The following is a 26,825-nucleotide window of genomic DNA, read 5'->3' as shown; positions in this document are numbered from 1 at the left end:
GGCGGATCCTGGCGGCTCTGGAGGATCCTGGCTGACTGGCGGCTCTGGAGGATCCTGGCTGACTGGTGGCTCTGGAGGATCCTGGCTGACTGGCGGCTCTGGCGGCTCCATGCTGAATTGCGGCTCTGGCGGCTCCATGCTGACTGGCGGCTCTGGCGGCTCCATGCTGACTGGCGGCTCTGGCGGCTCCATGCTGACTGGCAGCTCTGGCGGCTCCATGCTGACTGGCGGCTCTGGCGGCTCCATGCTGACTGGCGTCGCTGGCGGCTCTGGACAGACGGGAGACTCTAGCGGCTCTGGACAGACGGGAGACTCTAGCGGCTCTGGAAAGACGGGAGACTCTAGCGGCTCTGAACAGTCGGGAGACTCTAGCGGCTCTGGACAGACGGGAGACTCTAGCGGCTCTGGACAGACGGGAGACTCTAGCGGCTCTGGATAGACGGGAGACTCTAGCAGCTCTGGACAGACGGGAGACTCTGCTAGCGCTGGAGAGGAGGAAGGCTCTGGCAGCGCTGGACAGACGATGCGCACTGTAGGCCTGGTGCGTGGTGCCGGCACTGGTGGTACTGGGCCGAGGACACGCACGTCAGGGCGAGTGCGGGGAGCTGCCACCGGAGGGCTGGTGCGTGGAGGTGGTACTGGATAGACCGGACCGTGCAGGCGCACTGGAGCTCTTGAGCCCCGAGCCTGCCCAACCTTACCTGGTTGAATGCTCCCGGTCGCCCTGCCAGTGCGGCGAGGTGGATTAGCTGTGCAGGCGAACCGGGGACACCATGCGCAAGGCTGGTGCCATGTACGCCGGCCCAAGGAGACGCACTGGAGACCAGATGCGTAGAGCCGGCTTCATGACACCTGGCTCGATGCCCACTCTAGCCCGGCCGATACGAGGAGCTGGTATGTACCGCACCGGGCTATGCACCCGCACTGGGGACACCGTGCACTCCACAGCATAACACGGTGCCTGCCCGGTCTCTCTCGCCCTCCGGTAAGCACAGGAAGTTGGCGCAGGTCTCCTACCTGGCTTCGCCATACTTCCTGTGTGCCCCTCCCCAATACATTTTTTGGGGCTGACTCTCAGGCTTCCTTGCCAGCCGTGATCCCTCGTATCGCCGGCTCCTCTCTCCGGCTGCCTCTGCTCTCCTAGCTGCCTCCACCTGTTCCCATGGAAGGCGATCCTTTCCCGCCAGGATCTCCTCCCAAGTGTAGCAACCCTTGCCGTCCAAAACATCCTCCCATGTCCATTCCTCCTTGCTCTGCTCTTGCTGCCGCTGCCTGTCACCACGCCTCTTGGTCCTGTTGTGGTGGGTGATTCTGTAACGGTTGTCTTCCTGGGAAGGAGAGGCGGACCAAAACGCAGCGTGGTTATAGTTCATCGTTCTTTAATAAGAGACACTTAACATGAACTAACTACAAAACAATACATGTGAAAACCGAAAACAGTCCTATCTGGTGCATAGACACAAAGACAAGAAACAATCACCCACAAATCCCAACACAAAACAGGCTACCTAAATATGGTTCCCAATCAGAGGCAATGACTAACACCTGCCTCTGATTGAGAATCATATCAGGCCAAACACAGAAACAGACAAACTAGACACACAACATAGAATGCCCACCCAGCTCACGTCCTGACCAACACTAAAACAAGGAAAACACACGAATTATGGTCAGAACGTGACAAATGGAGAATTCAACATACAAGTGTAAGTAAAAATAAATGCAAATAAGTTAGAAATTGTGCTACTAATGACAGCACAAACACGTCTCGTAAATGTTTGTTTGTTTATCTTTTGGAAATTGTACAAATAAAACATTTTCCTTCTTCAGAAACTCCAGCTAGGCAGGCTGACGTTAGTTTGCTAATTAATTTGCTAGTTATCACACATTAGGTGTATATTAATAACGATATACAGTATGATGACACTCGTTTTCCTAACAAAAAAACAGGAAGATAAATATAATAGCAAGGTGCAATAATTTGCTGTTAGTGAGAAAAGTGAAAATCTATTGTAACAGAGACATAGGGAGTCATGAAGCAGGTGCAGTTGGTGAGTTTAATAATAACTAATGTGGCAAGATACAAAACAAGAGCAGCGTCTGGACAAGAAAACAGAACCAATACTGTCTGTTGAATGAGGCTACAGAGTGCTAGATAAAGGGGAAGTAATCAAGGCAGTGATGAAGTCCAGGTGTGTAGAATGATGGGGCGCAGGTGTGCGTAATGATGGTTGCCAGGTGTGCGTAATGATGGTTGCCAGGTGTGCGTAATGATGGTTGCCAGGTGTGCGTAATGATGGTTGCCAGGTGTGTGTAATTCTGGATTGCCAGGACTGGCGCTTAGTAAACCGGCTACGTCGTGCACCAGGGTGGGAGAGTGGGAAATAGGCATTTATTTCCTATGATTTATTTCATTTCCATGATCATTGCAGAATAAATTCCTCACCTTTTCTGACTGTGATGTTTTCCTATTCGCGAAATAGCCTATAGGCCTTCAACAAGTTAAGATAGGTTACCATTTGTCCCATCTCTCATTTAATTGCACCCAGATTACAGTAGTAAATAGATAAGCTATTTAAAGTATTTTGCTCTATTTGATCCGAGACATCCGAGACAGTTCACCTTTTCCATTGACGTTTTGTAGGCTACGTCTGAATACTGTACTGTCAAATTTCCAGAGCAGACAATATTTCACTTATAAACATAGTACATGTATCATAACCATTGCAAAATAAATTCCTCACCTTTTATGGCCACGATGAGTTCATATTCCCCAAGTAGCCATACAACAAATTATTGAGCGCACCTCTCATTGTGCCTATTCAATATTATAATTTCACATTTTTATGTCCGAAAGAGAGTGCGGTTTACATACAGTAGAATTTCACAGGTGAACAGACAGTTGATCTTTTGCATTGATGTGTGTAGGCTACCACTGTATGTGGGCTTACTGTAGGCTAGTTTAGATTAGAAAGTAGAAAATGTTTCAGAATTCGCAGACAGTGCAGCATATTTAGGTTCACGAAAAAGTAAATACAAAACATTATTGAATTCAAACAATCTGTTTACAGGTTCACAACAATGTGCACTTGTTGTTGTCTTTCAGAAACGGTCAGATACAGCAAATGTCACTGCAAAAGAAAACATTCTGCCAACACCTCTAAAGACATTTGATCAAGTTCGCCATGCAATGCTATTTCCTTAGATACAGTCTTGGCCTAATTCCAATTCCTCCCCAGTATACAGAAAATAAGGGTGTTATTGTCACTATAAAAGGGGTTATTTGCGGAGGGATAGGGTTCTACCAAGAACCGTTTTGATCAGAAGAACCCTTTTTGGAAAACTACCTAGAACCTTTATTAACATCATATGAACTGTTTTTGGAAGTCTTTGATGATTCCTTGGAAGGCAAGAAGTGTTCTACAAAGACCCATATATAATTTTTCCCAGCATGCTCTATTACAGGTAGTGTTTCAGAATGGTTTGTTTTACTGTAATATCTGTGTTTTTGCATGTACATTGATTGGTTGATTGATACATTTTATGTTGCACAAATATAAATAACATACAGTTTTCTAAACGAATCCACTCTGTTAGTAATTGGATTTATGGCACCCGTTACTGAGATGGTTGAGACAGTTTAGATGTTTGAGGTAGTCTCAATATTCCATCTTCCCTACCTTGGCAGTCCAGAATGCAGGTTGCGGGTGATTAACAATTCCACTTGTTGGATATCCTAACTCTGGCTGGATTGCAGTAAGAATTACACATCACTTTATAAGCCAACATTGTAAACCAGGAGATTCTTAACATCACTGTGTTAGGATAAAACTTGGCCCTTAAAGAAAGGTCTTCTGATACAGTAAATATTATGTATTGTCATAATAAGGCTGATGGGCTCTATACATTCATAAAAAGTGTTCTCGTTAGAACCCTTCGTAGATGGCTTAGGAAGAACCTTTAGATGATAAAATGGTTCATGGTAGACGACTCTAGGCAGAACCATATTTTATGCATGGGGTTCCTTGAAAAACCCTACATAGAGGGTTCTGGATAGAACCCTCTGCAAAGGGTTCTACCCAGCACCAAAAAGTGTTCCCCTATGGGGACAAACCGAAGAACCCTGTATGGTTCTACTTGGCACCTTTTTCTCTAAGAGTGTATAATGCTCGTTCACAGTTTCACGACATGTCTGATTCATAACGGGAAACATGCGCATACGTATGGCGTGCGCCAAGTTTATACACCTCAATATTTTTGTGCGTGCGCAGTCTTTTCTTAGATGATGGCATTACAAATTCATTCAAATTAGATCTTCAATCAAATCACCATCTCACTATGGCTTCCCTCTCCACAGGTGTTAAGCATCTACCTGGTGACAAGCCCCTCCTGACTGAGCCCCTCTATAGTCGCGGGCGCATCCCCCCACTGACAGGCATCATGGCGGGGGCTTCAGTGAAGGTGGCCGTCCGGGTCCGTCCCTTCAACTCTCGAGAGATCGGGAAGGACAGCAAGTGCATCATCCAGATGTCAGGGAACACCACAAGTGAGTATTGCATATTTGCATGATAAGAAATGTCTATTATATTGTCATTGGTGTAAGAAAACACATGGACCTGAGGTCTTCAGCTTTGCTCTTTCGTTGTAGGTTACTTCTTGATTAACCTGGGATGGATGTTAATTGGCCCCCAAATCAGAAGGCCTATCCAGGGTTGGGCTACCACAACCAAAACAAAACATTTCTATTGAAGTATTTCAAATCTAAAATATTTTAGTTGGGCCAAGTCAACTGATGAGGAAGTGATTTGGGGTCCGCCATGCCTACGTACTGGTAGGGGAAATATTAGAGTCTATGTAGGTAATGTTCTATACTAGTAATGTCTCTGGAATATGTATTGATGAATCCTTGAAAGGCCTTCCATTGGGATATACAGCATTTCCAGTCTGATAACTCCAGGCAGAGATGTTCTCATCAATAATGAATGTAGTTTGATGAAATATTTACTAATATGGTCTGCTTTAGATTGGGCTTTTAGGAGACAGCCTCATATGGCATTTTAAATGGTTTTGGAGGTGCTATTATGCATTCGATCTAACACCATCTCAAGCTTATTTTAATAAATTCATCACAACATAGACCCTTCATGGTGGATTCCGATCATCTCTACTGTAGAGAATCACTGAAACATTGCGCTTCTGCCATTTTCTGCTTGATGCTCGGAACACATGCTTGAAAGCGACAGGATGGTGGGTAGTGAGGCGTGCAACACATGAGACAAAGGCTCCAATGAGAACTGAGAGCCTGTCTCTGTGTGTATGTGTTTGTGGGGGTGACCTCTAGAGCTTCTCATCCCTCATCACATGGCCCAGAGGGTCCAAAAGGCCTTGTTGTTTCTGTCTCAGCTGAGACGCTAGGTCAGATGATATGTGTGTGTGTGTGTGTCATATTCTGCTTCTTTGTGCCTGTCAACGGTCTGATGATGACCTCATTCCCACAGTCTTTAGCATGGCACAGATTCGGAATACTCAAAAATGGCTTCCTTTCCTCTTCCTGACTGATGTGAAAGTACTGGACCGTTGAAAGTAATAGGGAGGACGGCAAATAGCAATATCAACCATCCTCTTCAATTTCACCTTTCCAGTCAATACAAGCGAACAAGGATGAGGAACTAGAAAATACGATAGGAAATAGTTGTCCTCTCTCTTGGATGCAACTGTCTCAGGAGGACTGAACCACATTATTCTGTTCCACACAACAAAGACTTCCAATTTGGCTGATCACATATCCCTATGAATACCTGATACACAATATATAACCCACAAACCCAGTCTTTTGAAGTGCATAAGTGACATCATCATAGGTCAGTCACCACTGAGGATGCTGCTGTATTAACCAGAGGAACATCATCACTATTGCATCACTGCAGTACCTACACTGAGTACACAAAACCACTCAGTGTAGGTACATAGACATAGATTGACCAGGTGAATCCAAATGAAAGCTATGATCCCTTATTGATTTTCACCTGTTACATCCTCTTCAATCAGTGTAGATGAAGTGGAGGAGACTGGTTAAAGATGGATTTTTTAAGCATTGCGACAATTGAGACATGGATTGTGTATGTGTGCCGTTCAGAGGGTGAATGGGCAAGACAAAAGATTTAAGTGCCTCTGAACAGGGTATGGTAGTAGGTGTCAGGCGGAAAGGTTTGAGTGTGTCAAGAACTGCAACGCTGCTGGGTTTTTTTTCGCGATCAACAGTTTCCTGTGTGTATCAAGAATGGTCCACCATGCAAAGGACATCCAGCCAACTTAACACAACTTTGGGAAGCATTGGAGTCAACATGCATCCCTGTGGAACGCTTGCTACACCTTGTAGAGTCCATGCCCCGACTAATTGAGGCTGTTCTGAGGGCAAAAGGGGGTGCAACTCAGTATTAGGAAGGTGTTCCTAATGTTTTCTTCACTCAGTGTATATGGACCACAGACAGTAGCTGCTACCAGGAGCATGATCAACGTTTGTGCTTTGGCCATTCAAGCCTTCACAGAGAGGCACTTGCTCAGCTTTCCCCAAACGCCTGGCCTAATTTCAGATTCCACCAGGTCTACAATTATCCCTAAAATGATGACAATGCATTTTGCACTAATTATATCTATGTAGCCAGCCAAAGACTCTTTCTAGTTGCTACAGTGCCTTGCGAAAGTATTCGGCCCCCTTGAACTTTGCGACCTTTTGCCACATTTCAGGCTTCAAACATAAAGATATAAAACTGTATTTTTTTGTGAAGAATCAACAACAAGTGGGACACAATCATGAAGTGGAACGACATTTATTGGATATTTCAAACTTTTTTAACAAATCAAAAACTGAAAAATTGGGCGTGCAAAATTATTCAGCCCCTTTACTTTCAGTGCAGCAAACTCTCTCCAGAAGTTCAGTGAGGATCTCTGAATGATCCAATGTTGACCTAAATGACTAATGATGATAAATACAATCCACCTGTGTGTAATCAAGTCTCTGTATAAATGCACCTGCACTGTGATAGTCTCAGAGGTCCGTTAAAAGCGCAGAGAGCATCATGAAGAACAAGGAACACACCAGGCAGGTCCGAGATACTGTTGTGAAGAAGTTTAAAGCCGGATTTGGATACAAAAAGATTTCCCAAGCTTTAAACATCCCAAGGAGCACTGTGCAAGCGATAATATTGAAATGGAAGGAGTATCAGACCACTGCAAATCTACCAAGACCTGGCCGTTCCTCTAAACTTTCAGCTCATACAAGGAGAAGACTGATCAGAGATGCAGCCAAGAGGCCCATGATCACTCTGGATGAACTGCAGAGATCTACAGCTGAGGTGGGAGACTCTGTCCATAGGACAACAATCAGTCGTATATTGCACAAATCTGGCCTTTATGGAAGAGTGGCAAGAAGAAAGCAATTTCTTAAAGATATCCATAAAAAGTGTCGTTTAAGGTTTGCCACAAGCCACCTGGGAGACACACCAAACATGTGGAAGAAGGTGCTCTGGTCAAAACCAAAATTGAACTTTTTGGCAACAATGCAAAACGTTATGTTTGGCGTAAAAGCAACACAGCTCATCACCATGAACACACCATCCCCACTGTCAAACATGGTGGTGGCAGCATCATGGTTTGGGCCTGCTTTTCTTCAGCAGGGACAGGGAAGATGGTTAAAATTGATGGGAAGATGGATGGAGCCAAATACAGGACCATTCTGGAAGAAAACCTGATGGAGTCTGCAAAAGACCTGAGACTGGGACGGAGATTTGTCTTCCAACAAGACAATGATCCAAAACATAAAGCAAAATCTACAATGGAATGGTTCAAAAATAAACATATCCAGGTGTTAGAATGGCCAAGTCAAAGTCCCGACCTGAATCCAATCGAGAATCTGTGGAAAGAACTGAAAACTGCTGTTCACAAATGCTCTCCATCCAACCTCACTGAGCTCGAGCTGTTTTGCGAGGAGGAATGGGAAAAAATGTCAGTCTCTCGATGTGCAAAACTGATAGAGACATACCCCAAGCGACTTACAGCTGTAATCGCAGCGAAAGGTGGCGCTACAAAGTATTAACTTAAGGGGGCTGAATAATTTTGCACGCCCAATTTTTCAGTTTTTGATTTGTTAAAAAAGTTTGAAATATCCAATAAATGTCGTTCCACTTCATGATTGTGTCCCACTTGTTGTTGATTCTTCACAAAAAAATACAGTTTTATATGTTTATGTTTGAAGCCTGAAATGTGGCAAAAGGTCGCAAAGTTCAAGGGGGCCGAATACTTTCGCAAGGCACTGTATTTACATTTGGTCTGCCATAGCCAAGAACTACACAGTGTTTCACCATAGCTTACTTTCTGCTAGTTTATGGGCTTGGTCTGGGCACTTCTCTAACCTTTGTTTACTTGTTGTCTGTGCTTTTAGCAATCATAAACCCCAAACAGCCGAAGGAGAACAAGAGCTATAACTTCGACTACTCTTACTGGTCACACACAACAGTGAGTTTCACCACATACACCTGAAAGACTTGAATATCATGCGTTTCAAGACCATGCAAGCCATGAGCTCTGCATTCACTCCGTAATAGCTAACTAACGGTGTATTCATACTCAAACACTGTCTTTCTCTCTGCAGCCGGAGGACATCAACTATCATTCCCAGAAGCAGGTGTACAAGGACATTGGGGAGGAGATGTTGCTGCATGCCTTTGAGGGATACAATGTTTGTATCTTTGCCTATGGCCAGACTGGATCTGGGAAGAGCTACACCATGATGGGCAAGCAGGACCAGAAGGATCAGCAAGGCATCATCCCTCTGGTAATCTGGATGGTTGGATGGCTGGGTGGTTGGAATGATGGATGGGTGGGTGGGTTGATGGATGGATGAATGGGTGGGTGGGTGGAAGGGTGATGGGTGGAAGTGTGGATGGATTAATGGTGGAATGATGGATGGGTGGGTGGATGGAAGGGTGGGTTGATGGATGGATGAATGAATGGGTGAGTGGAAGTGTGATGGGTGGAAGTGTGGATGGGTTAATGGTGGAAGAGTGGATGTATGGATGTATGGATGGAAGGGTGGATGGGTGGATGGAAGGGTGGGTTGATGGATGGGTGGGTGGAAGGGTGAAGGATGGATGGGTGGATGGATGGATGGATGGATGGATGGATGGATGGATGGATATATGGGTGGATGGATGAATGAATGAACGAATGACAAAATGTAGTTAAACATCATATAATGTGAAGTTACTTCATCATGTCAGATACTGGATATTTGGAAACCCATTTAGTTTTATGCCAAAAACATCAAAGCCTTTTATTGATAATACATATGCTGTGTTCATATCAGGGTTGGGGTAAATTCAATTTAAATTCCAGTCAATTCAGAAACTAAAACAAATTCCAATTCCACATTTTCCTAATTGAAAAGCATTGAAGATAATTGGAATTTCAGTGAACTTCCTTAATTGGATGGAATTGAAATGGAATTGACCCCAACCCTGGTTCATAGCCGAGTCTAACAATGCTCCTCCATGTTCTCTGTCTGCCAGCTGTGTGAGGACCTCTTCACCAAGATAAGTGACAGTAATAAGGAAAACAGCTTGTCCTACTCCGTGGAGGTGAGTGCTCCCTCTAGTGGTTTGAGAATGAGCTTCTATACAGGACAGGCCTACTGCTTATCAGTGGGGTAGGGCTTTTACCTCCTGGGTGATACATACTGAACAAAAATTGTTCATTGTTTGTCACATTTTTAATGAGCTCAATCAAATCAAAGATCCCAGAAAAGATCCCATACTGTATGCACACATTTGTTTACATCCCTGTTAGTGAGCATTTCTCCTTTGACAAGATAATCCATCCACCTGGCAGGTGTGGCATATCAAGAAGCTGATTAAACAGCATGATCATTACACAGGTACACCTTGTGCTGGGGACAATAAAAGGCCACTCTCTAAAATGTGCAGTTTTGTCACACAACACAATGCCACAGATGTCTCAATTGGCATGCTGACTGCAGGAATGTCCAACAGAGCTGTTGCCAGATAATTTTATGTTAATTTCTCTACCATAAGCCACCTCCAACATCGTTTTAGTATACATTTCCGAGTTAAATGCACTCCATTAATTTTGCTGTGCATATGTTAAGAGTTCAGATAAGAGTGTCTTCTCTGCCCCAAGGTGGTGTTGCTCAATAGACATTTGATTGGCACTTAGTTATCTTGATTGGCACTGCTATAGAGTATTGACAACCTCCACAGGTGAGCTACATGGAGATCTACTGTGAGCGTGTGCGTGACCTGCTGAACCCGAAGAACAAGGGGAACCTGCGTGTGAGAGAGCACCCCCTGATGGGGCCCTACGTGGAGGACCTGTCCAAGCTGGCCGTTACCTCCTACAATGACATCCAGGACCTCATGGAGTCTGGCAACAAGGCCAGGTAAATGGGACTTAGAATGGATGGATGGATGGGTGGGTCGGTGGATGTGGGGGGTGGATGGACTGGATAGATGGATAAATAGGTGGATGGATGAATGAATGGATGGATGAGAGATGGATGGATGTCACAAGGTTAAATTCTTTCTTCCTTCAGGACGGTGGCAGCCACCAACATGAACGAGACCAGCAGCCGCTCTCATGCTGTCTTCAACATCATCTTCACGCAGAAGAAACACGACATGGATTCAGAAAACACATCTGAGAAGGTACTGCGCAGACTTAATAACCAGGTTCAACCTCATATTCAAGCTATTGCAATAGGTTGAGGCCATAGAGTTATAAACCCCTACAGATGTAGGATCTTAATTTGATCACTCTTGTTGCTGTGAAATTTGTAGTGCATTCCAGGTTTCAAAGGGCTTTTAAAGTTTGTAATTTACACACCAAAAGAAATCAGACATGATTCGCCCTAAAGAAAAATGTATTGACCTTTACAAAAAAAATCCTCTTGCTGCTGGGATTATTTTCCTGCTGTAGCAAACTGTCTCAAATTAAGATCCCTCAAGATGCCTCACACCAGGGTTTTGTAACACTTTGACCTATGCATGGTTTATAACTCTGATTGAGGTCTATATTGCCATGCTATCTGGACATCCACTGTGTTATCGTTCATGATAACACTACTCATTACAGATAAGTCCTCAAATAGAGTTTCTTGGGGCTACCACTGCGCATTTGGAATCTGGGCATTTCCCACTGTGATACAGAGTATCAAAGCAGATTCATGCCAAAACAAATGATAACAGAGAGTTTCTTGTTGCAGGTGAGCAAGATCAGCCTGGTGGATCTGGCTGGGAGTGAGAGAGCAGACTCTACAGGAGCCAAAGGAACCAGGCTGAAGGTGAGAGGCTATTTTGGGTCAACTTTATGGGCTGAATCCGACCCCCCAGTGATATCAATGTATGAATTCCTCCGTTTCAAGTTAACATTTCAAGTTGACATGTCTATGAACTTTACAAAGCCTCTAGGTTCTGTTTCTCAAGATTGTGGACTGTGTAGTTGTTTGTGTTGCACGCAAGGCTTTTCGTTTGATTAAGTGTGCCCCATCTGTTCCTTTTCAGGAAGGAGCAAATATCAATAAATCTTTGACCACACTGGGGAAAGTCATCTCTGCATTAGCTGAAGTGGTGAGAGTCTATAGTTTTCAGTACACAACTCTTTGTCTGTATGGTCATTGAAGGAATTTTGGTAAGACTGACAATTAATTAAGTTCGGTCAATTTCTTTTTCTTTCTAGGACTCAGCACCAAATAAGGTACACAATTTCAATGACTTCTTCCATTTTTTTTCTCAGAAAATATTTGGGGAAATGGTATTAAGAGATTGGGAAGTAGATGATTCACGAGCGTTTCTTCTTGTATTTCCCAACAGGTAAATGCACTTTTATTGAGACAGTATCCTTATCCTAATTGTTAAAATGAACTGTTAACAGAACAAGAAGAAGAAGAAGGTGGAGAGCCACATCCCCTATAGAGACTCAGTGCTGACCTGGCTTCTCAGAGAGAACCTGGGTACGTACTTTCCACTTACTAGCCCAGAACCTGCCGACTACGCCAATTGTAGCATTCTTAGCACTGTTTGCTATTTTGTTTAATTCCCCTGCAGATGATGATTCAAAGATTTTATTCAACTTTTCCATCATTTCCACGGTGAACAATTCACATGTCTATAAACATATTAGATGCCCATATCCATCCAAGCAGCTTACAACTCAAATCACACTGGTTTTCAAATACCTGTTTGGTTGTTTCCAGGGAAAAAGATTGGCAACCAACGCCCCCCCCCCCCATTATTTTGCAGGGGGCTGCAGTAAACAAAACATCAATAAACATAAGACATCCAAAGCACACAAGACCTGCCAACCTACCTTCTAGTCCTCCCTCACCTACCTGACCAGCCGCGGCCCCCCTTTCCACCTACTAGCCCAGATCCTGCCGACTACGTCAAATGTAGCATCCTTATCACTGTTTACTCTTTTGTTGAATTTCTCTGCATATGCCCTTTAAATAATCTTTCCTCCTCTTGCCCTCATCCCCAAATTAACCTCTTTGCCCCTTTCTGTCCATTAGGAGGTAACTCTCGCACCGCCATGGTGGCAGCCCTCAGCCCTGCTGACATCAACTATGACGAGACCCTGAGCACCCTCAGGTAACAACCCAGCTCTGAGGTCAAATAATCAGGTTAAAATAAACTTCAAATCCATAGTTATTATGTGACCCTACAGTACTTCAGTATCACTGTCATTCTCTGTGAGGATCAGTTTTAGTTCCAGCCACCTGCCTCCTTATAAAGTAATGTACACAAGTGTAATGACTACACACAAAAGTGGTTCTAAATAGTACAAGACAGGGGTTATTTTTGGTGCTTTATAGAACCCTTGTTTGAAGGTTCAATAAAGAGCCATGCTCATCAGGTTCTAAATGGAACCTGTATGGTGCTAAAAATAACAATTTCCTAAGGTTCTATAAAGAACCATTAACCCTTTAACAGGCAGCTCAACTGGGCAGTTGAGCTAATTTTGACAACCAATTTTAAATTCAATTAAGCATATGCATTTTGTTTGGCATATTTTATCATCTCATCCAATGTAATTTAGTAAATTGATCATGCGGTCATTGTTATTGGACTCCCATATTTTTTGAAACATGCATTCCAAAATGGTTGAAAACCAGCAAGTGAACGTCATTTACCAAACATTATTATTAATTATTAACTCATTGGGTATAAAATGGACATATACAACGTTGCAAAATGTTGTTGACATCTAAAACATCATTTAAGAATGATTCAATTACAAATGTGTTGTTGTTACTAATTTAGGAACTCTTGAAGTCTATGCTCTACCAGGCGGTTGAGTTGCCCATTAAAGGAGTGCTATTAAGTCAAAGCTAGTGATAATGGACAATGGAGAAATATTGTTTTGGGACTTTCTTTGTCTGTGCAAATACAAAAATCCTTTGAAATTCATATCATGATTCAATGTCTGCCTGTCATCTTCTATATGTTTCACAATATCATTCAATACATGTCATTTTACTGGTATTCTAAGCATATAAAACTGTAAACACATTAAAAAGTCTATGCAAATTCAGATAGAAAACTAGTTTACTCCAAATGGGCAACTCAACCGGCTGGTTGAGATGTTTGCAATGCATTATCTATCAAAGTTTAAGTCATGCAAAGAAAAATACCTCAATTATGGCCTATACTGAGGCTAATACACATCTTTTACAGAAACATATACGTTTTTCTTGGTGTGCCAGTTAAAGGGTTAACAATGGTTCTATATAGCACCATTTATTATTATTTTTTAATCAAAAATCAAAAGCTGAAATGTCTTGAGTCAGTAAGTATTCAACTTCTTTGTTATGGCAAGCCTAAATAAATCCAGGCTTAACAAGTCACATAACAATTTCGATGGACTCACTCTGTGTGCAATTATAGTGTTTAACATGATTTTTGAATGACTACCTCATCTCTGTACGCCACACATACAATTATCTCTAAGTTCCCTCAGTCTAGCAGTGAATTTCAAACACAGATTCAACCATAAATCAATCAAATGTATTTATAAAGCCCTTCTTACATCAGCTGATGTCACAAAGTGCAGTACAGAAACACAGCCTTAAACCCCAAACAGCAAGCAATGCAGGTGTAGAAGCACGGTGGCTAGGAAAAACTCCCTAGAAAGGCCAGAGCCTAGGAAGAAACCTAGAGAGGAACCAGGCTATGAGGGGTGGCCAGTCCTCTTCTGGCTGTGCCGGGTGGAGATTATAACAGAACATGGCCAAGATGTTCAAATGTTTATAGATGAACAGCAGGGTCAAATAATAATAATCACAGTGGTTGTCGAGGTTGCAACAGGTCAGCAACTCAGGAATAAATGTCAGTTGGCTTTTCATAGCCGATCATTGAGAGTACCTCTACCGCTCCTGCTGTCTCTAGAGAGTTGAAAACAGCAGGTCTGGGACAGGTAGCACATCCGGTAAACAGGTCAGGGTTCCATAGCCACAGGCAGAACAGTTGAAACTGGAGCAGCAGCACGGCCAGGTGGACTGGAGACAGCAAGGAGTCATCAGGCCAGGTAGTCCTGAGGCATGGTCCTAGGGCTCAGGTTCTCCAAGAGAAAGAAAGAAAGAAAGAAAGAAAGAAAGAAAGAAAGAGAATGAAAGAGAGAGAAAGAGAGAGAGAATTAGAGAGCATACTTACTTTAAAACAGGAGAAATACTCCAGCTATAGCAGACTGACCCTAGCCCCCCGACACATAAACTACTGCAGTATAATACTGGAGGCTGAGACAGGAGGGGTTGGGAGACACTGTGGCCCCGTCCGACGATACCCCCGGACAGGGCCAAACAGGCAGGATATAACCCCACCCACTTTGCCAAAGCACAGCCCCCAGACCACTAGGATATCTTCAACCACCAACTTACCATCCTGAGACAAGGCCAAGTATAGCCCACAAAGATCTCCGCCACGGCACAACCCAAAGGGGTGGGGCGCCAACCCGGACAGGAATATCACGTCAGTGACTCAACCCACTTAAGTGACGCACCACTCCTAGGGACGGCAGGGAAGAGCACCAGTAAACCAGTGACTCAGCCCCTGTAATAGGGTTAGAGGCAGAGAATCCCAGTGGAGAGAGGGGAACCGGCCAGGCAGAGACAGCAAGGGCGGTTCGTTGCTCCAGTGCCTTTCCGTTCACCTTCACACTCCTGGGCCAGACTACACTCAATCATAGGACCTACTGAAGAGATGAGTATTCAATAAAGACTTAAAGGTTGAGACCGAGTCTGCGTCTCTCACTTGGATAGGCAGACCATTCCATAAAATTGAGCTCTATAGGAGAAAGCCCTGCCTCCAGCTGTTTGCTTAGAAATTCTAGAGACAGTAAGGAGTCCTGCGTCTTGTGACCATAGCGTACGTGTAGGTATGTACGGCAGGACCAAATCGGAAAGATAGGTAGGAGCAAGCCCATGTAATGCTTTATAGGTTAGCAGTAAAACCTTGAAATCAGCCCTTGCCTTAACAGGAAGCTAGTGTAGAGAGGCTAGCACTGGAGTAATATGATCACATTTTTTGGTTCTAGTCAAGATTCTAGCAGCCGTGTTTAGCACTAACTGAAGTTTATTTAGTGCTATCCAGGTTGCCGGAAAGGAGAGCATTGCAGTAGTCTAACCTAGGAGTGACAAAAGCATGGATACATTTTTCTGCATAATTTTTTGGACAGAAAGTTTCAGATTTTTTGCAATGTTACGTAGATGGAAAAAAGCTGTCCTTGAAACAGTCTTGATTTGTTCGTCCAAAGAGAGATCAGGGTGCAGAGTAACGCCGAGGTTCTTCACAGTATTATTTGAGACGACTGGACAACCATCTAGATTAATTGTCAGATTCAACAGAAGATCTCTTTGTTTCTTGGGACCTAGAACAAGCATCTCTGTTTTGTCCGAGTTTAAAAGTAGAATATTTTCAGCCATACACTTCCTTATTTCAGAAACACAGGCTTCCAGGCAAGGCTATTTTCATCGAAATGTACAGCTGTGTGTCATCTGCATAGCAGTGAAAGTTAACATTGTGTTCCCGAATGACATCACCAAGAGGTAAAATATATAGTGAAAACAATAGTGGTCCTAAAACGGAGCCTTGAGGAACACCAACATTTACAGTTGATTTGTCAGAGGACAAACCATCCACAGAGACAAACTGATATCTTTCCGACAGATAAGATCTAAACCAAGCCAGAACTTGTCCGTGTAGACCAATCTGGGTTTGCAATCTCTCCAAAAGAATGTGGTGATCGATGGTATCAAATGCAGCACTAAGGTCTAGGAGGACAGATAAAGACCAGGGAGGTTTTCCAAGGCCTCACAAAGAAGCGTAGACATTGAATATTCCTTTGAGCATGGTGAAGTTGTTAATTACTCTTTGGATGGTGTATCAATACACTATGTCACTACAAAGATACAGGTGTCCTTCCTAACTCAGTTGCAGGAGAGGAAGAAAACCGCTCAGTGATTTCACCATGAGGCCAATGATGACTTTAAAGCAGTTAGGGTTTAATGGCTGTGGTAGGAGAAATTGAGGATGGATCAACATTGTCGTTACTCCACAATACTAACCTAATTGATGGAGTGAAAAGAAGGAAGCCTGTACAGAATAAAAATATTCCACAACATGCATGCCTTTTGCAACAAGGCACTAAAGAAATACTGAAAAGAATGTGGCAAAGCTATTAACTTTTTGTCCTCAATACAAAGTGTTATGTTTGGGGCAAATCGAATACAACACATTACTGAATACCACGCTCCATATTTTCAAGCATAGTGGTGGCTGCATCATATTATGGGTATGCTTGTAACGGGACTTGGGAGTTTTTCAGGATAAAAAAGAAACAGAATAGAGCTAAGCACAGGCAAAATCCTATAGGAGCACCTGGTTTCACCAGACATTGGGAGATTAATTCACCTTTCAGCAAATAACCTAAAACACAAGGCCAAATCTACACTGGAGTTGCTTAACAAGAAGACAGGGAATGCTCCTGAGTGGCCGAGTTGCATCGTTTTGAAAATTTATGGCAAGACCTGAAAATGGTTGTCATGCAATGATCCACAACCAATTTGACAGAGCTTGAAGAATTTTGAAAATAATAATGGGCAATTGCTGTACAAGTCAGGTGTGGGAAGCTCTTAGAGACTTACCCAGAAAGACTCACAGCTGTAATCATTGCCAAAGGTGCTTCTATTTCATCCATTTTTAATTCAGGCTGTAAAACAACAAAGTGTTGAATAAGTCTATGGGTGTGAATGCTGTACTTTTTGAAGACACCTTTATGGAGGATGGTTGTAAAGAACCTTTCTCAATGTGGTCAGCCATATTATACAGTGGGGACAACAAGTATTTGATACACTTCCGATTTTGCAGGTTTTCCTACTTACAAAGCATGTAGAGGTCTGTAATTTTTATCATAGGTACACTTCAACTGTGAGAGACGGAATCTAAAACAAAAATTCAGAAAATCACATTGTATGATTTTTAAGTAATTCATTTGCATTTTATTGCATGACATAAGTATTTGATACATCAGAAAAGCAGAACTTAATATTTGGTACAGAAACCTTTGTTTGCAATTACAGAGATCATACGTTTCCTGTAGTTCTTGACCAGGTTTGCACACACTGCAGCAGGGATTTCGGCCCACTCCTCCATACAGACCTTCTCCAGATCCTTCAGGTTTCGGGGCTGTCGCTGGGCAATACGGACTTTCAGCTCCCTCCAAAGATTTTCTATTGGGTTCAGGTCTGGAGACTGGCTAGGCCACTCCAGGACCTTGAGATGCTTCTCACGGAGCCACTCCTTAGTTGCCCTGGCTGTGTGTTTTGGGTCGACCCATCTTCAATGCTCTTACTGAGGGAAGGAGGTTGTTGGCCAAGATCTCACGATACATGGCCCCATCCATCCTCCCCTCAATATGGTGCAGTCGTCCTGTACCCTTTGCAGAAAAGCATCCCCAAAGAATGATGTTTCCACCTCCATGCTTCACAGTTGGGATGGTGTTTTTGGGGTTGTACTCATCCTTCTTCTTCCTCCAAACACGGCGAGTGGAGTTTAGACCAAAAAGCTCTATTTTGGTCTCATCAGACCACATGACCTTCTCCCATTCCTCCTCTGGATCATCCAGATGGTCATTGGCAAACTTCAGACGGGCCTGGGCATGCGCTGGCTTGAGCAGCAGGACCTTGCGTGCGCTGCAGGATTTTAGTCCATGACGGCATAGTGTGTTACTCTTTGAGACTGTGGTCCCAGCTCTCTTCAGGTCATTGACCAGGTCCTACCATGTAGTTCTGGGCTAATCCCTTACCTTCCTCATGATCATTGATGCCCCACGAGGTGAGATCTTGCATGGAGCCCCAGACCGAGGGTGATTGACCGTCATCTTGAACTTCTTCCATTTTCTAATAATTGCGCCAACAGTTGTTGCCTTCTCACCAAGCTGCTTGCCTATTGTCTTGTAGCCCATCCCAGCCTTGTGCAGGTCTACAATTTATCTCTTATGTCCTTACACAGCTCTCTGGACTTGGCCATTGTGGAGAGGTTGGAGTCTGTTTGATTGAGTGTGTAGACAGGTGTATTTTATACAGGTAACGAGTTCAAACAGGTGCAGCTAATACAGGTAATGAGTTGAGAACAGGAGGGCCTCTTAAAGAAAAACTAACAGGTCTGTGAGAGCCGGAATTCTTACTGGTTGGTAGGTGATCAAATACTTATGTCATGCAATAAAATGCAAATTACTAATTATTATTAATTACTTAAAAATCATACAATGTGATTTTCTGGATTTTTGTTTTAGATTCCGTTTCTCACAGTTGAAGTGTACCTATGATAAAACATTACAGACCTCTACATGCTTTGTAAGTAGGAAAAGCTGCTAAATCGGCATTGTATCAAATACCTGTTCTCCCCACTGTATTTAAAATTCTGTAAGTGTTAATAGACAAGTTGAGATATCGCTGGAACAGCTGGGCATATGTGAGTCTTTCACAAGACACCGTCACTGGCCGTAGTTACATAAAATAGCATAACACAACACATTAGATAAACTGGAATGACACTCTCACTCATGGTTACACAAAAAGAGCTGTGAGCAAACCAGGCCGAGCTTCCTCCCCTACATTTTAACTATCACTAAAAGAGCAAAGGACCCTTTTGTGAACTGCAAAGAACAATTGAAGAGCTCAAAGTGTTCTTTGAGTCATTATGTGTCCACATAGAACCATCACCCTTCCCAAAGAACCCTCGAGGAACCCTCATTTTTATGCATTGAGAGACTAAACCAGGAAGTGATCCAGGAACTGCAAATAATGATACCTTGAACCTATGTTGTCCCTATCGATGACGATGTTTCTCCCATCATATAAACAGTGGACATATTTTTGGGGTGAACCTGCCTTTGAATGGTTTTGATCCTTCCCAGGTATGCTGACCGCGCCAAACAGATCCGCTGTAACGCCGTCATCAACGAGGACCCCAACAACCGTCTGGTGCGTGAGCTGAAGGAGGAGGTGTGCCGACTCAAGGACCTCCTCTACGCCCAGGGCCTAGGAGATATCATAGACAGTGAGTACCTACCTACCTACACACACACACACACACACACACACACACACTGGATGAGAGCCATACAGATGTGTGTGTGAGTGTCTCACACACTCTTCTCTCTCCTCTTTCCTCTCAGCGTATCGATGTCCCGATCCTGTGATAGCTGGTTTGAAAAGTGTGTATATTCTAGCACCCCTCCGCTTTTCAGCTAACTGAAAATAAATAAAATAAATAAAGCTAAACCTCTACCATACTAAAATCCTATAACACCCCAGAGCTATATGGAAGGACTCCATCCCAAAAACCCATCTAAAATCCATAAATCCAGTACACACTGAAGAAAATACATTTTTACTGTCCGCCTCTTTGGGACTGGAATGCATCTCAAAAGTTTAACATGGCATCTTCTCCTCATCTCCTTTTTCTTCCTCTGCACTGATCTGCAAACATGGGATAGGTGAAAGCAAGATGGTGGACTCCTCTAAGAGAATAGACTTTCCCCTTTCCAGTCCTTTCAGATCAGTGCAGATGAAGATGGGGGGGAGGAAGCCATTTTAGACTGTTGGGATGCAGCCTGTGTTACACTCTGGTTCTCTGGGTGTGTAGCTATCTGATTGGACGCTCTGCTTCTGTAGAGGGTCTTTGATATGCCAGGTTCTTAATGTGGGCTCTGGCTAGGGCTCTAGAGCTCTGCTGCCTTACTTCTAATTCACACTGCTTGCCCTGCATAACTGTCGCTTGCGGGATAAATTCAGTTTTTAGGAATTGCATTGATTTTAATTGTATAATACTTTCACAGCCTTTCAGCCTGGAGATTATGCTGCAAGTAAGAACTAAAATACATGTATTCTAGATTGGCTGCCCTATATATCATATGACATATGCTTGTTTTTCAGCTTGTTACTGTATGTATTTTGCATATGAATGGCAGAGAAAAACGTTTGCTCTCTAACTTCTCGTATGCTTTGCATATCCACCAGTGTAAGTTGCTCTTTTCTCGCTCTCATCTGCAATGCCTTTGGTGAGCACCTGTCTCTGCTTCTACGATACATTTTTTTTTTGTTGAGCTCTCTTCTTCTGTTTTTACTCCTCCCTTGTTTTCCCTTTCTTCCGTATACCCACTTCTCTGCGTTTCTTTCTCTCCAACCCCAATGTCTCCTCCTCCTCACCTTCCTGCTGTTTGCTCCCCTCTCTTTCCTTCTCTCCCCCACACACTCCCGCTCTTCTTCTGGCAGACTTGTGCGATTACAAGAACTTTGTCAATAATCGCCAGGCTGTCAATCAAACGGGTGATCTATCCACAGTGACCAATGCCATGACTGGGATGAGTCCTTCCCCCTCTCTCTCCGCCCTGTCCAGTCGTGCGGGCTCCATGGCAAACCTGCATGACCGCATCTTCAGCCCTGCCTCTGAGGAGGCCATAGAGAGACTCAAGGTAGGGAGGAGGAAGGGAGGGAGGGAGGGTGAACTTAGAGGTGGTGAGTGAGTGAGTGAGTGAGTGAGTGAGTGAGTGAGTGAGTGAGTGAGTGAGCGAGCGAGATGGAATGAGAAAGAGAGGAGGAGAGGAAGGGCAGTGGAGAGATAGAGGGATAGTTAGACAGCTGCGGACAGATGGAGAAAGAGATCAGGGAGGGGAACCAGTAGGTTAGAGATAGAGAGAGATGGTAAGGGTCATGGAGGCTAACCATAATGTTATGGCGTGTATGTACCATGCCAACTTAGACATTTGTCGTTCTTTTCACTCTAGGAAACAGAGAAAATCATTGCTGAGCTCAATGAGACATGGGAGGAGAAGCTGCGGCGTACTGAAGATATCCGGATGCAGAGGTGTGTCAGACGGCTTTAACCTTTAACCTCTATCCTTATCTGAGTCCACCTGTCTCAAATAACTGTGCTTCTCTGCTATATGTAGGGAGGCCCTACTGGCTGAGATGGGTGTGGCCATGAGAGAAGATGGAGGCACCGTGGGCGTGTTCTCCCCCAAGAAGGTCAGAACCCCAGTACACCCTTTATGGCAACTGTAGTGAGATGTACTACGCTACCCACAATCCTCTGTGCATGACATCCATTTCCATCATGCTACAACAACCCCTGTCAACAGTATTTCAACACAAAATGTCAACATATGTGGAAGCAAAGTCACCATGTTCTTGTCTTTCTTTTAGACCCCTCACCTGGTGAACCTGAATGAGGACCCACTGATGTCTGAGTGCTTACTCTACTACATCAAAGATGGGACCACCAAGTAAGAACGACTCTTTCATCTGCAGGAAATGTGTACCTCTTTTGTATGGAAGTGGCCTCCAGTCCCGTGGTACAGTACGGATGGATTTGGAGTAGGGAGTCAGCTGTTTTATGTTTACTACCTGGAATATCAAGGATCAGAATGGCCCTGTGAAGTGGGCAACGATGTTTCCTTCGGAATTTGAAGAGTGAAACAGTGCTCTTACAAGAAAGACATCTATGTAAAAAGCTAATCAATCGACTCAGTATCCGATGCATCTTTCCCTCAGGGTTGGACGTGACGACGCCAGAAGTCGCCAGGACATCGTGCTCAGTGGCCATTTTATCCAAGACGAGCACTGCACCTTCAGTAGCACCGCAGGCTCCGGCGGAGAAGGTGAGACTGAACTGACCAACTGTGGACGAACCATGATAGTTTCTATTAGTTCTAGTTCTATGAGAAGAATCCTTAGCAGATTTTGCTTACGTGCACCAGAGGTTATAGGGTCTGTAGAGGCTGAGACTATTGAGACTGGGTTATGGACTAAAGAGACTTGGACTAGTGAGGCTATAGTTATAGTAAATTATAAACTGGGTGGTTCGAGCCCTGAATGCTGATAGGCTGACAGCCGTGGTTTATCAGACCGTATACCATGGGTATGACAAAAGCATTTTTGTACTGCTCTAATTACATTGGTAACCAGTTTATAAAAGCAATAAGGCCTGTGGGGGGTGCGGTATATGGCCAATACACCACGGCTAAAGGCTGTTCTTAGGCACGACGCCAACGCCATATAACACACCCCCTCGTGCCTTATTGCTTTTATAAACTGGATGCCAATGTAAAATGGTTAGCATAGCAACTACTGTAGCTATTTAGTAAACTTGCTAGCTACGTCAGTGAATGTTGAACACGTTTCTTTCCCGGCAAATCAACACATTTCTAGCGCAAATGTGTTCAATTATAACCATGGAACAAAAGGGATAATCAACTACCGTCTTTTTCTGCCGTGATTACATAAGGGATAATCAACGAGGGGCTATGCATTCTCTGGAAAATAGTGTAACACTGTGGAAGGTCAGTTCCACTCCGCTAGCGCTTCGTGGAACACACCTTCCACCTCATTCATTATTTTCCAAAGAACGCATAGCCCCTCGTTGATTATCCCTTATGTAATCACGGCAGAAAAGGACGGTAGTTGCCTTTTACCCTCTTGCCTTTACCTATGCAGGCTTTGTAGATCACAGCTCATTGAGGGCAAACAAATGATCCATTCAGTACATGTACATCAGGGCTGCCCAATTCCCGGTCCCGGAGGGCCAAAACACTTCTGTTTTTTTGTTTCTACGCGGTGGTTAATTGCACTCACCTGGTGTGAGAGGTGTGAATTAGTCCCCGATTAGAAGGAGAGGATGAAAACTAGAAGTGTTTTGGTCCTCCAGGACTGGAAATTGAGTAAGAAAGGGAGCCATTGTAGAATGGCCAAAGGCTCACCATCCCCGGTGGTTCTTGTCTGTTGATGATGATGACACAGGGAACGTCATCCTGGAGCCCTGCGAGGGGGCGGAGATCTACGTCAACGGGAAACTGGTGACCACGCCTACTCTGCTTCGTTCAGGTAAGGCTTAAACCCCTCAGCATCTTCCACTAAGTACGGGAAAAGATACACAACAGACACAAAACATACTAAAAAAAACACTACACTGATTTGTATGAAATATTTTGTATTTGTCTAGGCATGAATCTGCTTCCATATACAACATCATAAATACACAAAGAATCACCATAGGTGATTCACACTGGTGATTCTCACTTGAACAGTCCAAGGCTAAAATCATTACAGTTTTTGACAATTGCTTCCACATGATTTCTGAAACTATGGCTCCTCGTCTCTCGACTCTACACACAAAACCCCAAAAAACACACACGCACAACATGCAAAACGTCACAGATCTCTTGCAAAACCAAACACTTTATTCAAAACGATATTTAACTCTTCTCAAAATGGTGTTTTTGCACCACAACTCTACACACAAACCATCAAATGATTAGCTCCTATACACGCCAACTACACACGGATGTGACAAATGTAAAACACTACTATCTTGCGTCTTTTGCATGTTCAGTGGTGTCCACGGCAGTTTGTCATAGCACTCACACGTACATGTATGTGCACAAATATATACAGTATGTATGCATATTCAGTATATATTCACACTATGAACAGAAATGCAAGGAGGGTAAAAAATAAAATGAATTTCTTTCTCAAAACATTGTGTATTCATCCTTTTTCTCTTTGTCATCGTCTTCCTCCCACTCCTCTCCCTCTAACTCTCTCTCCAAAATTGGCCTCCTTTCTTGTCCGAACCAAGAAAGCCAACCTGAAGCCTATTTACAGTGCTCAAGCTCTGATTTCTATGTGAACTGGGTTTAGGTAATCGGTAAATGAGTGTGGCATTTTGAATGGAAGTGTTTTCCAAAAGAAACACAAGCCCTGTTGGTTTTGAATGATGTGTCTAATGCAGAGAACTGTGTTTAGTGTTTTGCACAAAGTGTGTTTTGCGATTGCAAACTGAGTGTAAAGCGGACTTTGTCTGGAGATTAGGTACTAGAGTTAACCGTTTCACAGTGTGCCTCGAGTCCCACTTTTAGTGTGTAAGCGATTGTAAAACAAACTGTAATAGGTTTATGACATTGATGAAATGACTGAGGTGTGATGCGACTGACCGGACTCCTGACCTCAGGAAATCGCATTATCATGGGGAAGAGCCATGTGTTCCGCTTCAATGACCCGGAGCAGGCGCGGCAGGAGCGGGAGAGGACCCCCTGCGCCGAGACCCCCGTGGAGCCCGTGGACTGGGCCTTCGCCCAGAGAGAGCTGCTGGAGAAACAGGGCATCGACATGAAGCAGGAGATGGAGTCAAGGTACAATAACAGATGGACTGCCTTTGGCAAAGCACCAGCTGTAGTAACACATCATCCTTTTGTATGACTTTGTATGACTTCGCTTGAAAAGGATTTGCAATTATTTTGTTTTGCAGGCTTCAAGAGTTAGAAGATCAATACCGCCGAGAACGAGAGGAGGCCAGTAACCTTCTGGAACAACAGAGACTGGTAAGACAGGCCACTAAGAGAGATCCCTTAAAAAGCAAATCTTTATTTTTTTATAAATACAGGTAACTGTGTAAATAAAGGAAACACAAAGGAGGGGGTTTAAAGGGTGTTTGTGTCTCAGTCACCAGATCTCAACCCAGTTGAACACTAATGAGAGATTCTGGATTGGCGCCTGAGACAGAGTTTTCCACCACCAGCAACAAAACACCAAATGATGGAAGAATGGTGTCACATCCCTCCAATAGAGTGATGTGACACTTGTAGAATCTATGCCCAAGGCGCATTGAAGCTGTTCTAGCTGCGCTGGTGGCCCAGCGCCCTATTAAGACACTTTATTGGGTGTTTCCTTTATTTTGGCAGTTACTTGGATATGGAGACACTCAGTGGCCAGTTTATTAGGTACACCATCTAGTACCGGGTCGGACCCCTGCTTTTGCCTCCATAACATCCTGAATTCTTCGGGCATGGATTATACAACGTTCAAACGTTGCTCAATTGGTATCAAGGGACCTAACATGTGCCAGGAAAGCGTTCCCTACACCACCGCCGCCAGCCTGTACCGTTGACACCAGGCAGGATGGGACCATGGTCTCATGCTGCTTACTCCAAATCCTGACACTGCCATCAGCATGATGCAACAGGAACCGGGATTCCTCGGACCAGGCAATGTTGTTCCACTCCTCAGTTGTCCAGTGTTGGCGATGGCGTTCCCACTGGAGCCGCTTCATCTGTTTTTTTAGCTGATAGGAGTGGAACCCGGTGTGGTCGTCTGCAATAGTCCATCCGTGACAAGGACCGAGACGAGTTGTGCGTTCCGAGATGCTGTTCTGCACACCACTGTTGCTAGGACTGCGACTGACAGGATGTTTTTTTGTCTCACCATTCTCAGTAAACTCTAGACACTGTCGTGTGTGAAAAGCCCAGGAGGCCGTTTCTGAGATACTGGAACCGGTGGCGCCCGGCACCGACGATCAAACCACGCTAAAAAAGTTGCTTAGGACATTAGTTTTGCCCATTCCAACGTTCATTCGAAGAGTAACTGAATACCTCGATGCCGGTCTGCCTGCTTTATCCTGCGAACAATGGCCACGTGACTCACTGTCTGTGGGAGAGAACCTTTTTCGTGAACGGGGTGGTGTACCTAATCAAATCGAATTGTATTAGTCACATGCGCCGAATACAAAATGTGTAGACCTTACAGGGAAATGCTTACTTACGAGCCCCTAACCAACAATGCAGTTAAATAAATTAAACAATCAAATCAAAATAAAGACAAAAATAATAGTACAAAATATATATATATATATATTTAAAAAAATATGAATTAGAAATAAAAGTAATAAGCAATTAAAGAGCAGCAGTAAAATAACTATATACAGGGTGTTACCGGTACAGATTCATGGGGCAATGCAAATAGTCTGGGTAGCCATTTGAAGAGATGTTCAGGAGTCTTATGGCTTGGGGGTAGACGCTGTTTAGAAGCCTCTTGGACCTATTCTTGGCGCTCCGGTACCGCTTGCCGTGCGGTAGCAGAGAGAACAGTCTATGACTAGGGTGGCTGGAGTCTTTGACCATTTTTAAACTGGCCAGTGAGTGTATATAGCCGTTATTCTGTCATGTGATTTGATGTGTCTGTACCGGGGTCTCTCCCAGGACTATGAGAGTAAACTGGAAGCCCTGCAGAAACAGGTGGACAGAAACTCCCGTTACCTGGAGTCCCCAGACGAAGAAGAGGAGCCTGAGGAGGAAGGTGAGACATTGATTGACAGTTACCCATCTAGAACAACCTTGTTCTAGATGGGTAACAATGATTTTGTTTACAATGATTTTGAAATAAAATATCTATTTCTGAGGTAAGGTCAGAGAATGGAATATTTTCT

General features: G+C 43.9%; 1 protein-coding gene across 8 annotated transcripts in view; it reads left to right on the top strand.

Moving 5' to 3' along the window:
• The window catches only part of LOC139386513 (kinesin family member 1Ab), a 60,106-nt gene that overhangs the window by 6,088 nt on the left and 27,193 nt on the right, over positions 1-26,825 (top strand). For 4 of the 8 annotated variants that reach the window (XM_071132095.1, XM_071132099.1, XM_071132094.1 and 1 more), the window contains exons 2-22: positions 4,358-4,546; positions 8,441-8,514; positions 8,651-8,833; positions 9,567-9,635; positions 10,275-10,453; positions 10,607-10,718; positions 11,276-11,353; positions 11,574-11,639; positions 11,749-11,766; positions 11,944-12,022; positions 12,581-12,659; positions 19,483-19,625; positions 20,843-21,042; positions 21,355-21,434; positions 21,520-21,595; positions 21,773-21,852; positions 22,121-22,227; positions 23,366-23,449; positions 24,576-24,756; positions 24,873-24,945; positions 26,599-26,695. In XM_071132095.1, coding sequence (XP_070988196.1) covers positions 4,441-4,546; positions 8,441-8,514; positions 8,651-8,833; positions 9,567-9,635; positions 10,275-10,453; positions 10,607-10,718; positions 11,276-11,353; positions 11,574-11,639; positions 11,749-11,766; positions 11,944-12,022; positions 12,581-12,659; positions 19,483-19,625; positions 20,843-21,042; positions 21,355-21,434; positions 21,520-21,595; positions 21,773-21,852; positions 22,121-22,227; positions 23,366-23,449; positions 24,576-24,756; positions 24,873-24,945; positions 26,599-26,695 — 2,164 coding nt within the window. In that variant the 5' untranslated portion in view covers positions 4,358-4,440. Of the gene's footprint in view, positions 1-4,357; positions 4,547-8,440; positions 8,515-8,650; positions 8,834-9,566; positions 9,636-10,274; positions 10,454-10,606; positions 10,719-11,275; positions 11,354-11,573; positions 11,640-11,748; positions 11,767-11,943; positions 12,023-12,580; positions 12,660-19,482; positions 19,626-19,743; positions 19,783-20,842; positions 21,043-21,354; positions 21,435-21,519; positions 21,596-21,772; positions 21,853-22,120; positions 22,228-23,365; positions 23,450-24,575; positions 24,757-24,872; positions 24,946-26,598; positions 26,696-26,825 lie in introns of all 8 variants that reach the window. The other 4 variants (XM_071132098.1, XM_071132097.1, XM_071132096.1 and 1 more) reach the window with 2 other exon arrangements.

This window comes from Oncorhynchus clarkii, chromosome 28 (genome assembly GCF_045791955.1).
Source record: "Oncorhynchus clarkii lewisi isolate Uvic-CL-2024 chromosome 28, UVic_Ocla_1.0, whole genome shotgun sequence".
Taxonomy (NCBI): Eukaryota; Metazoa; Chordata; class Actinopteri; order Salmoniformes; family Salmonidae; genus Oncorhynchus; species Oncorhynchus clarkii.
The sequence above is the reverse complement of the archived record's forward strand: the minus strand, read 5'-3'. Positions and strand labels throughout refer to the sequence as shown.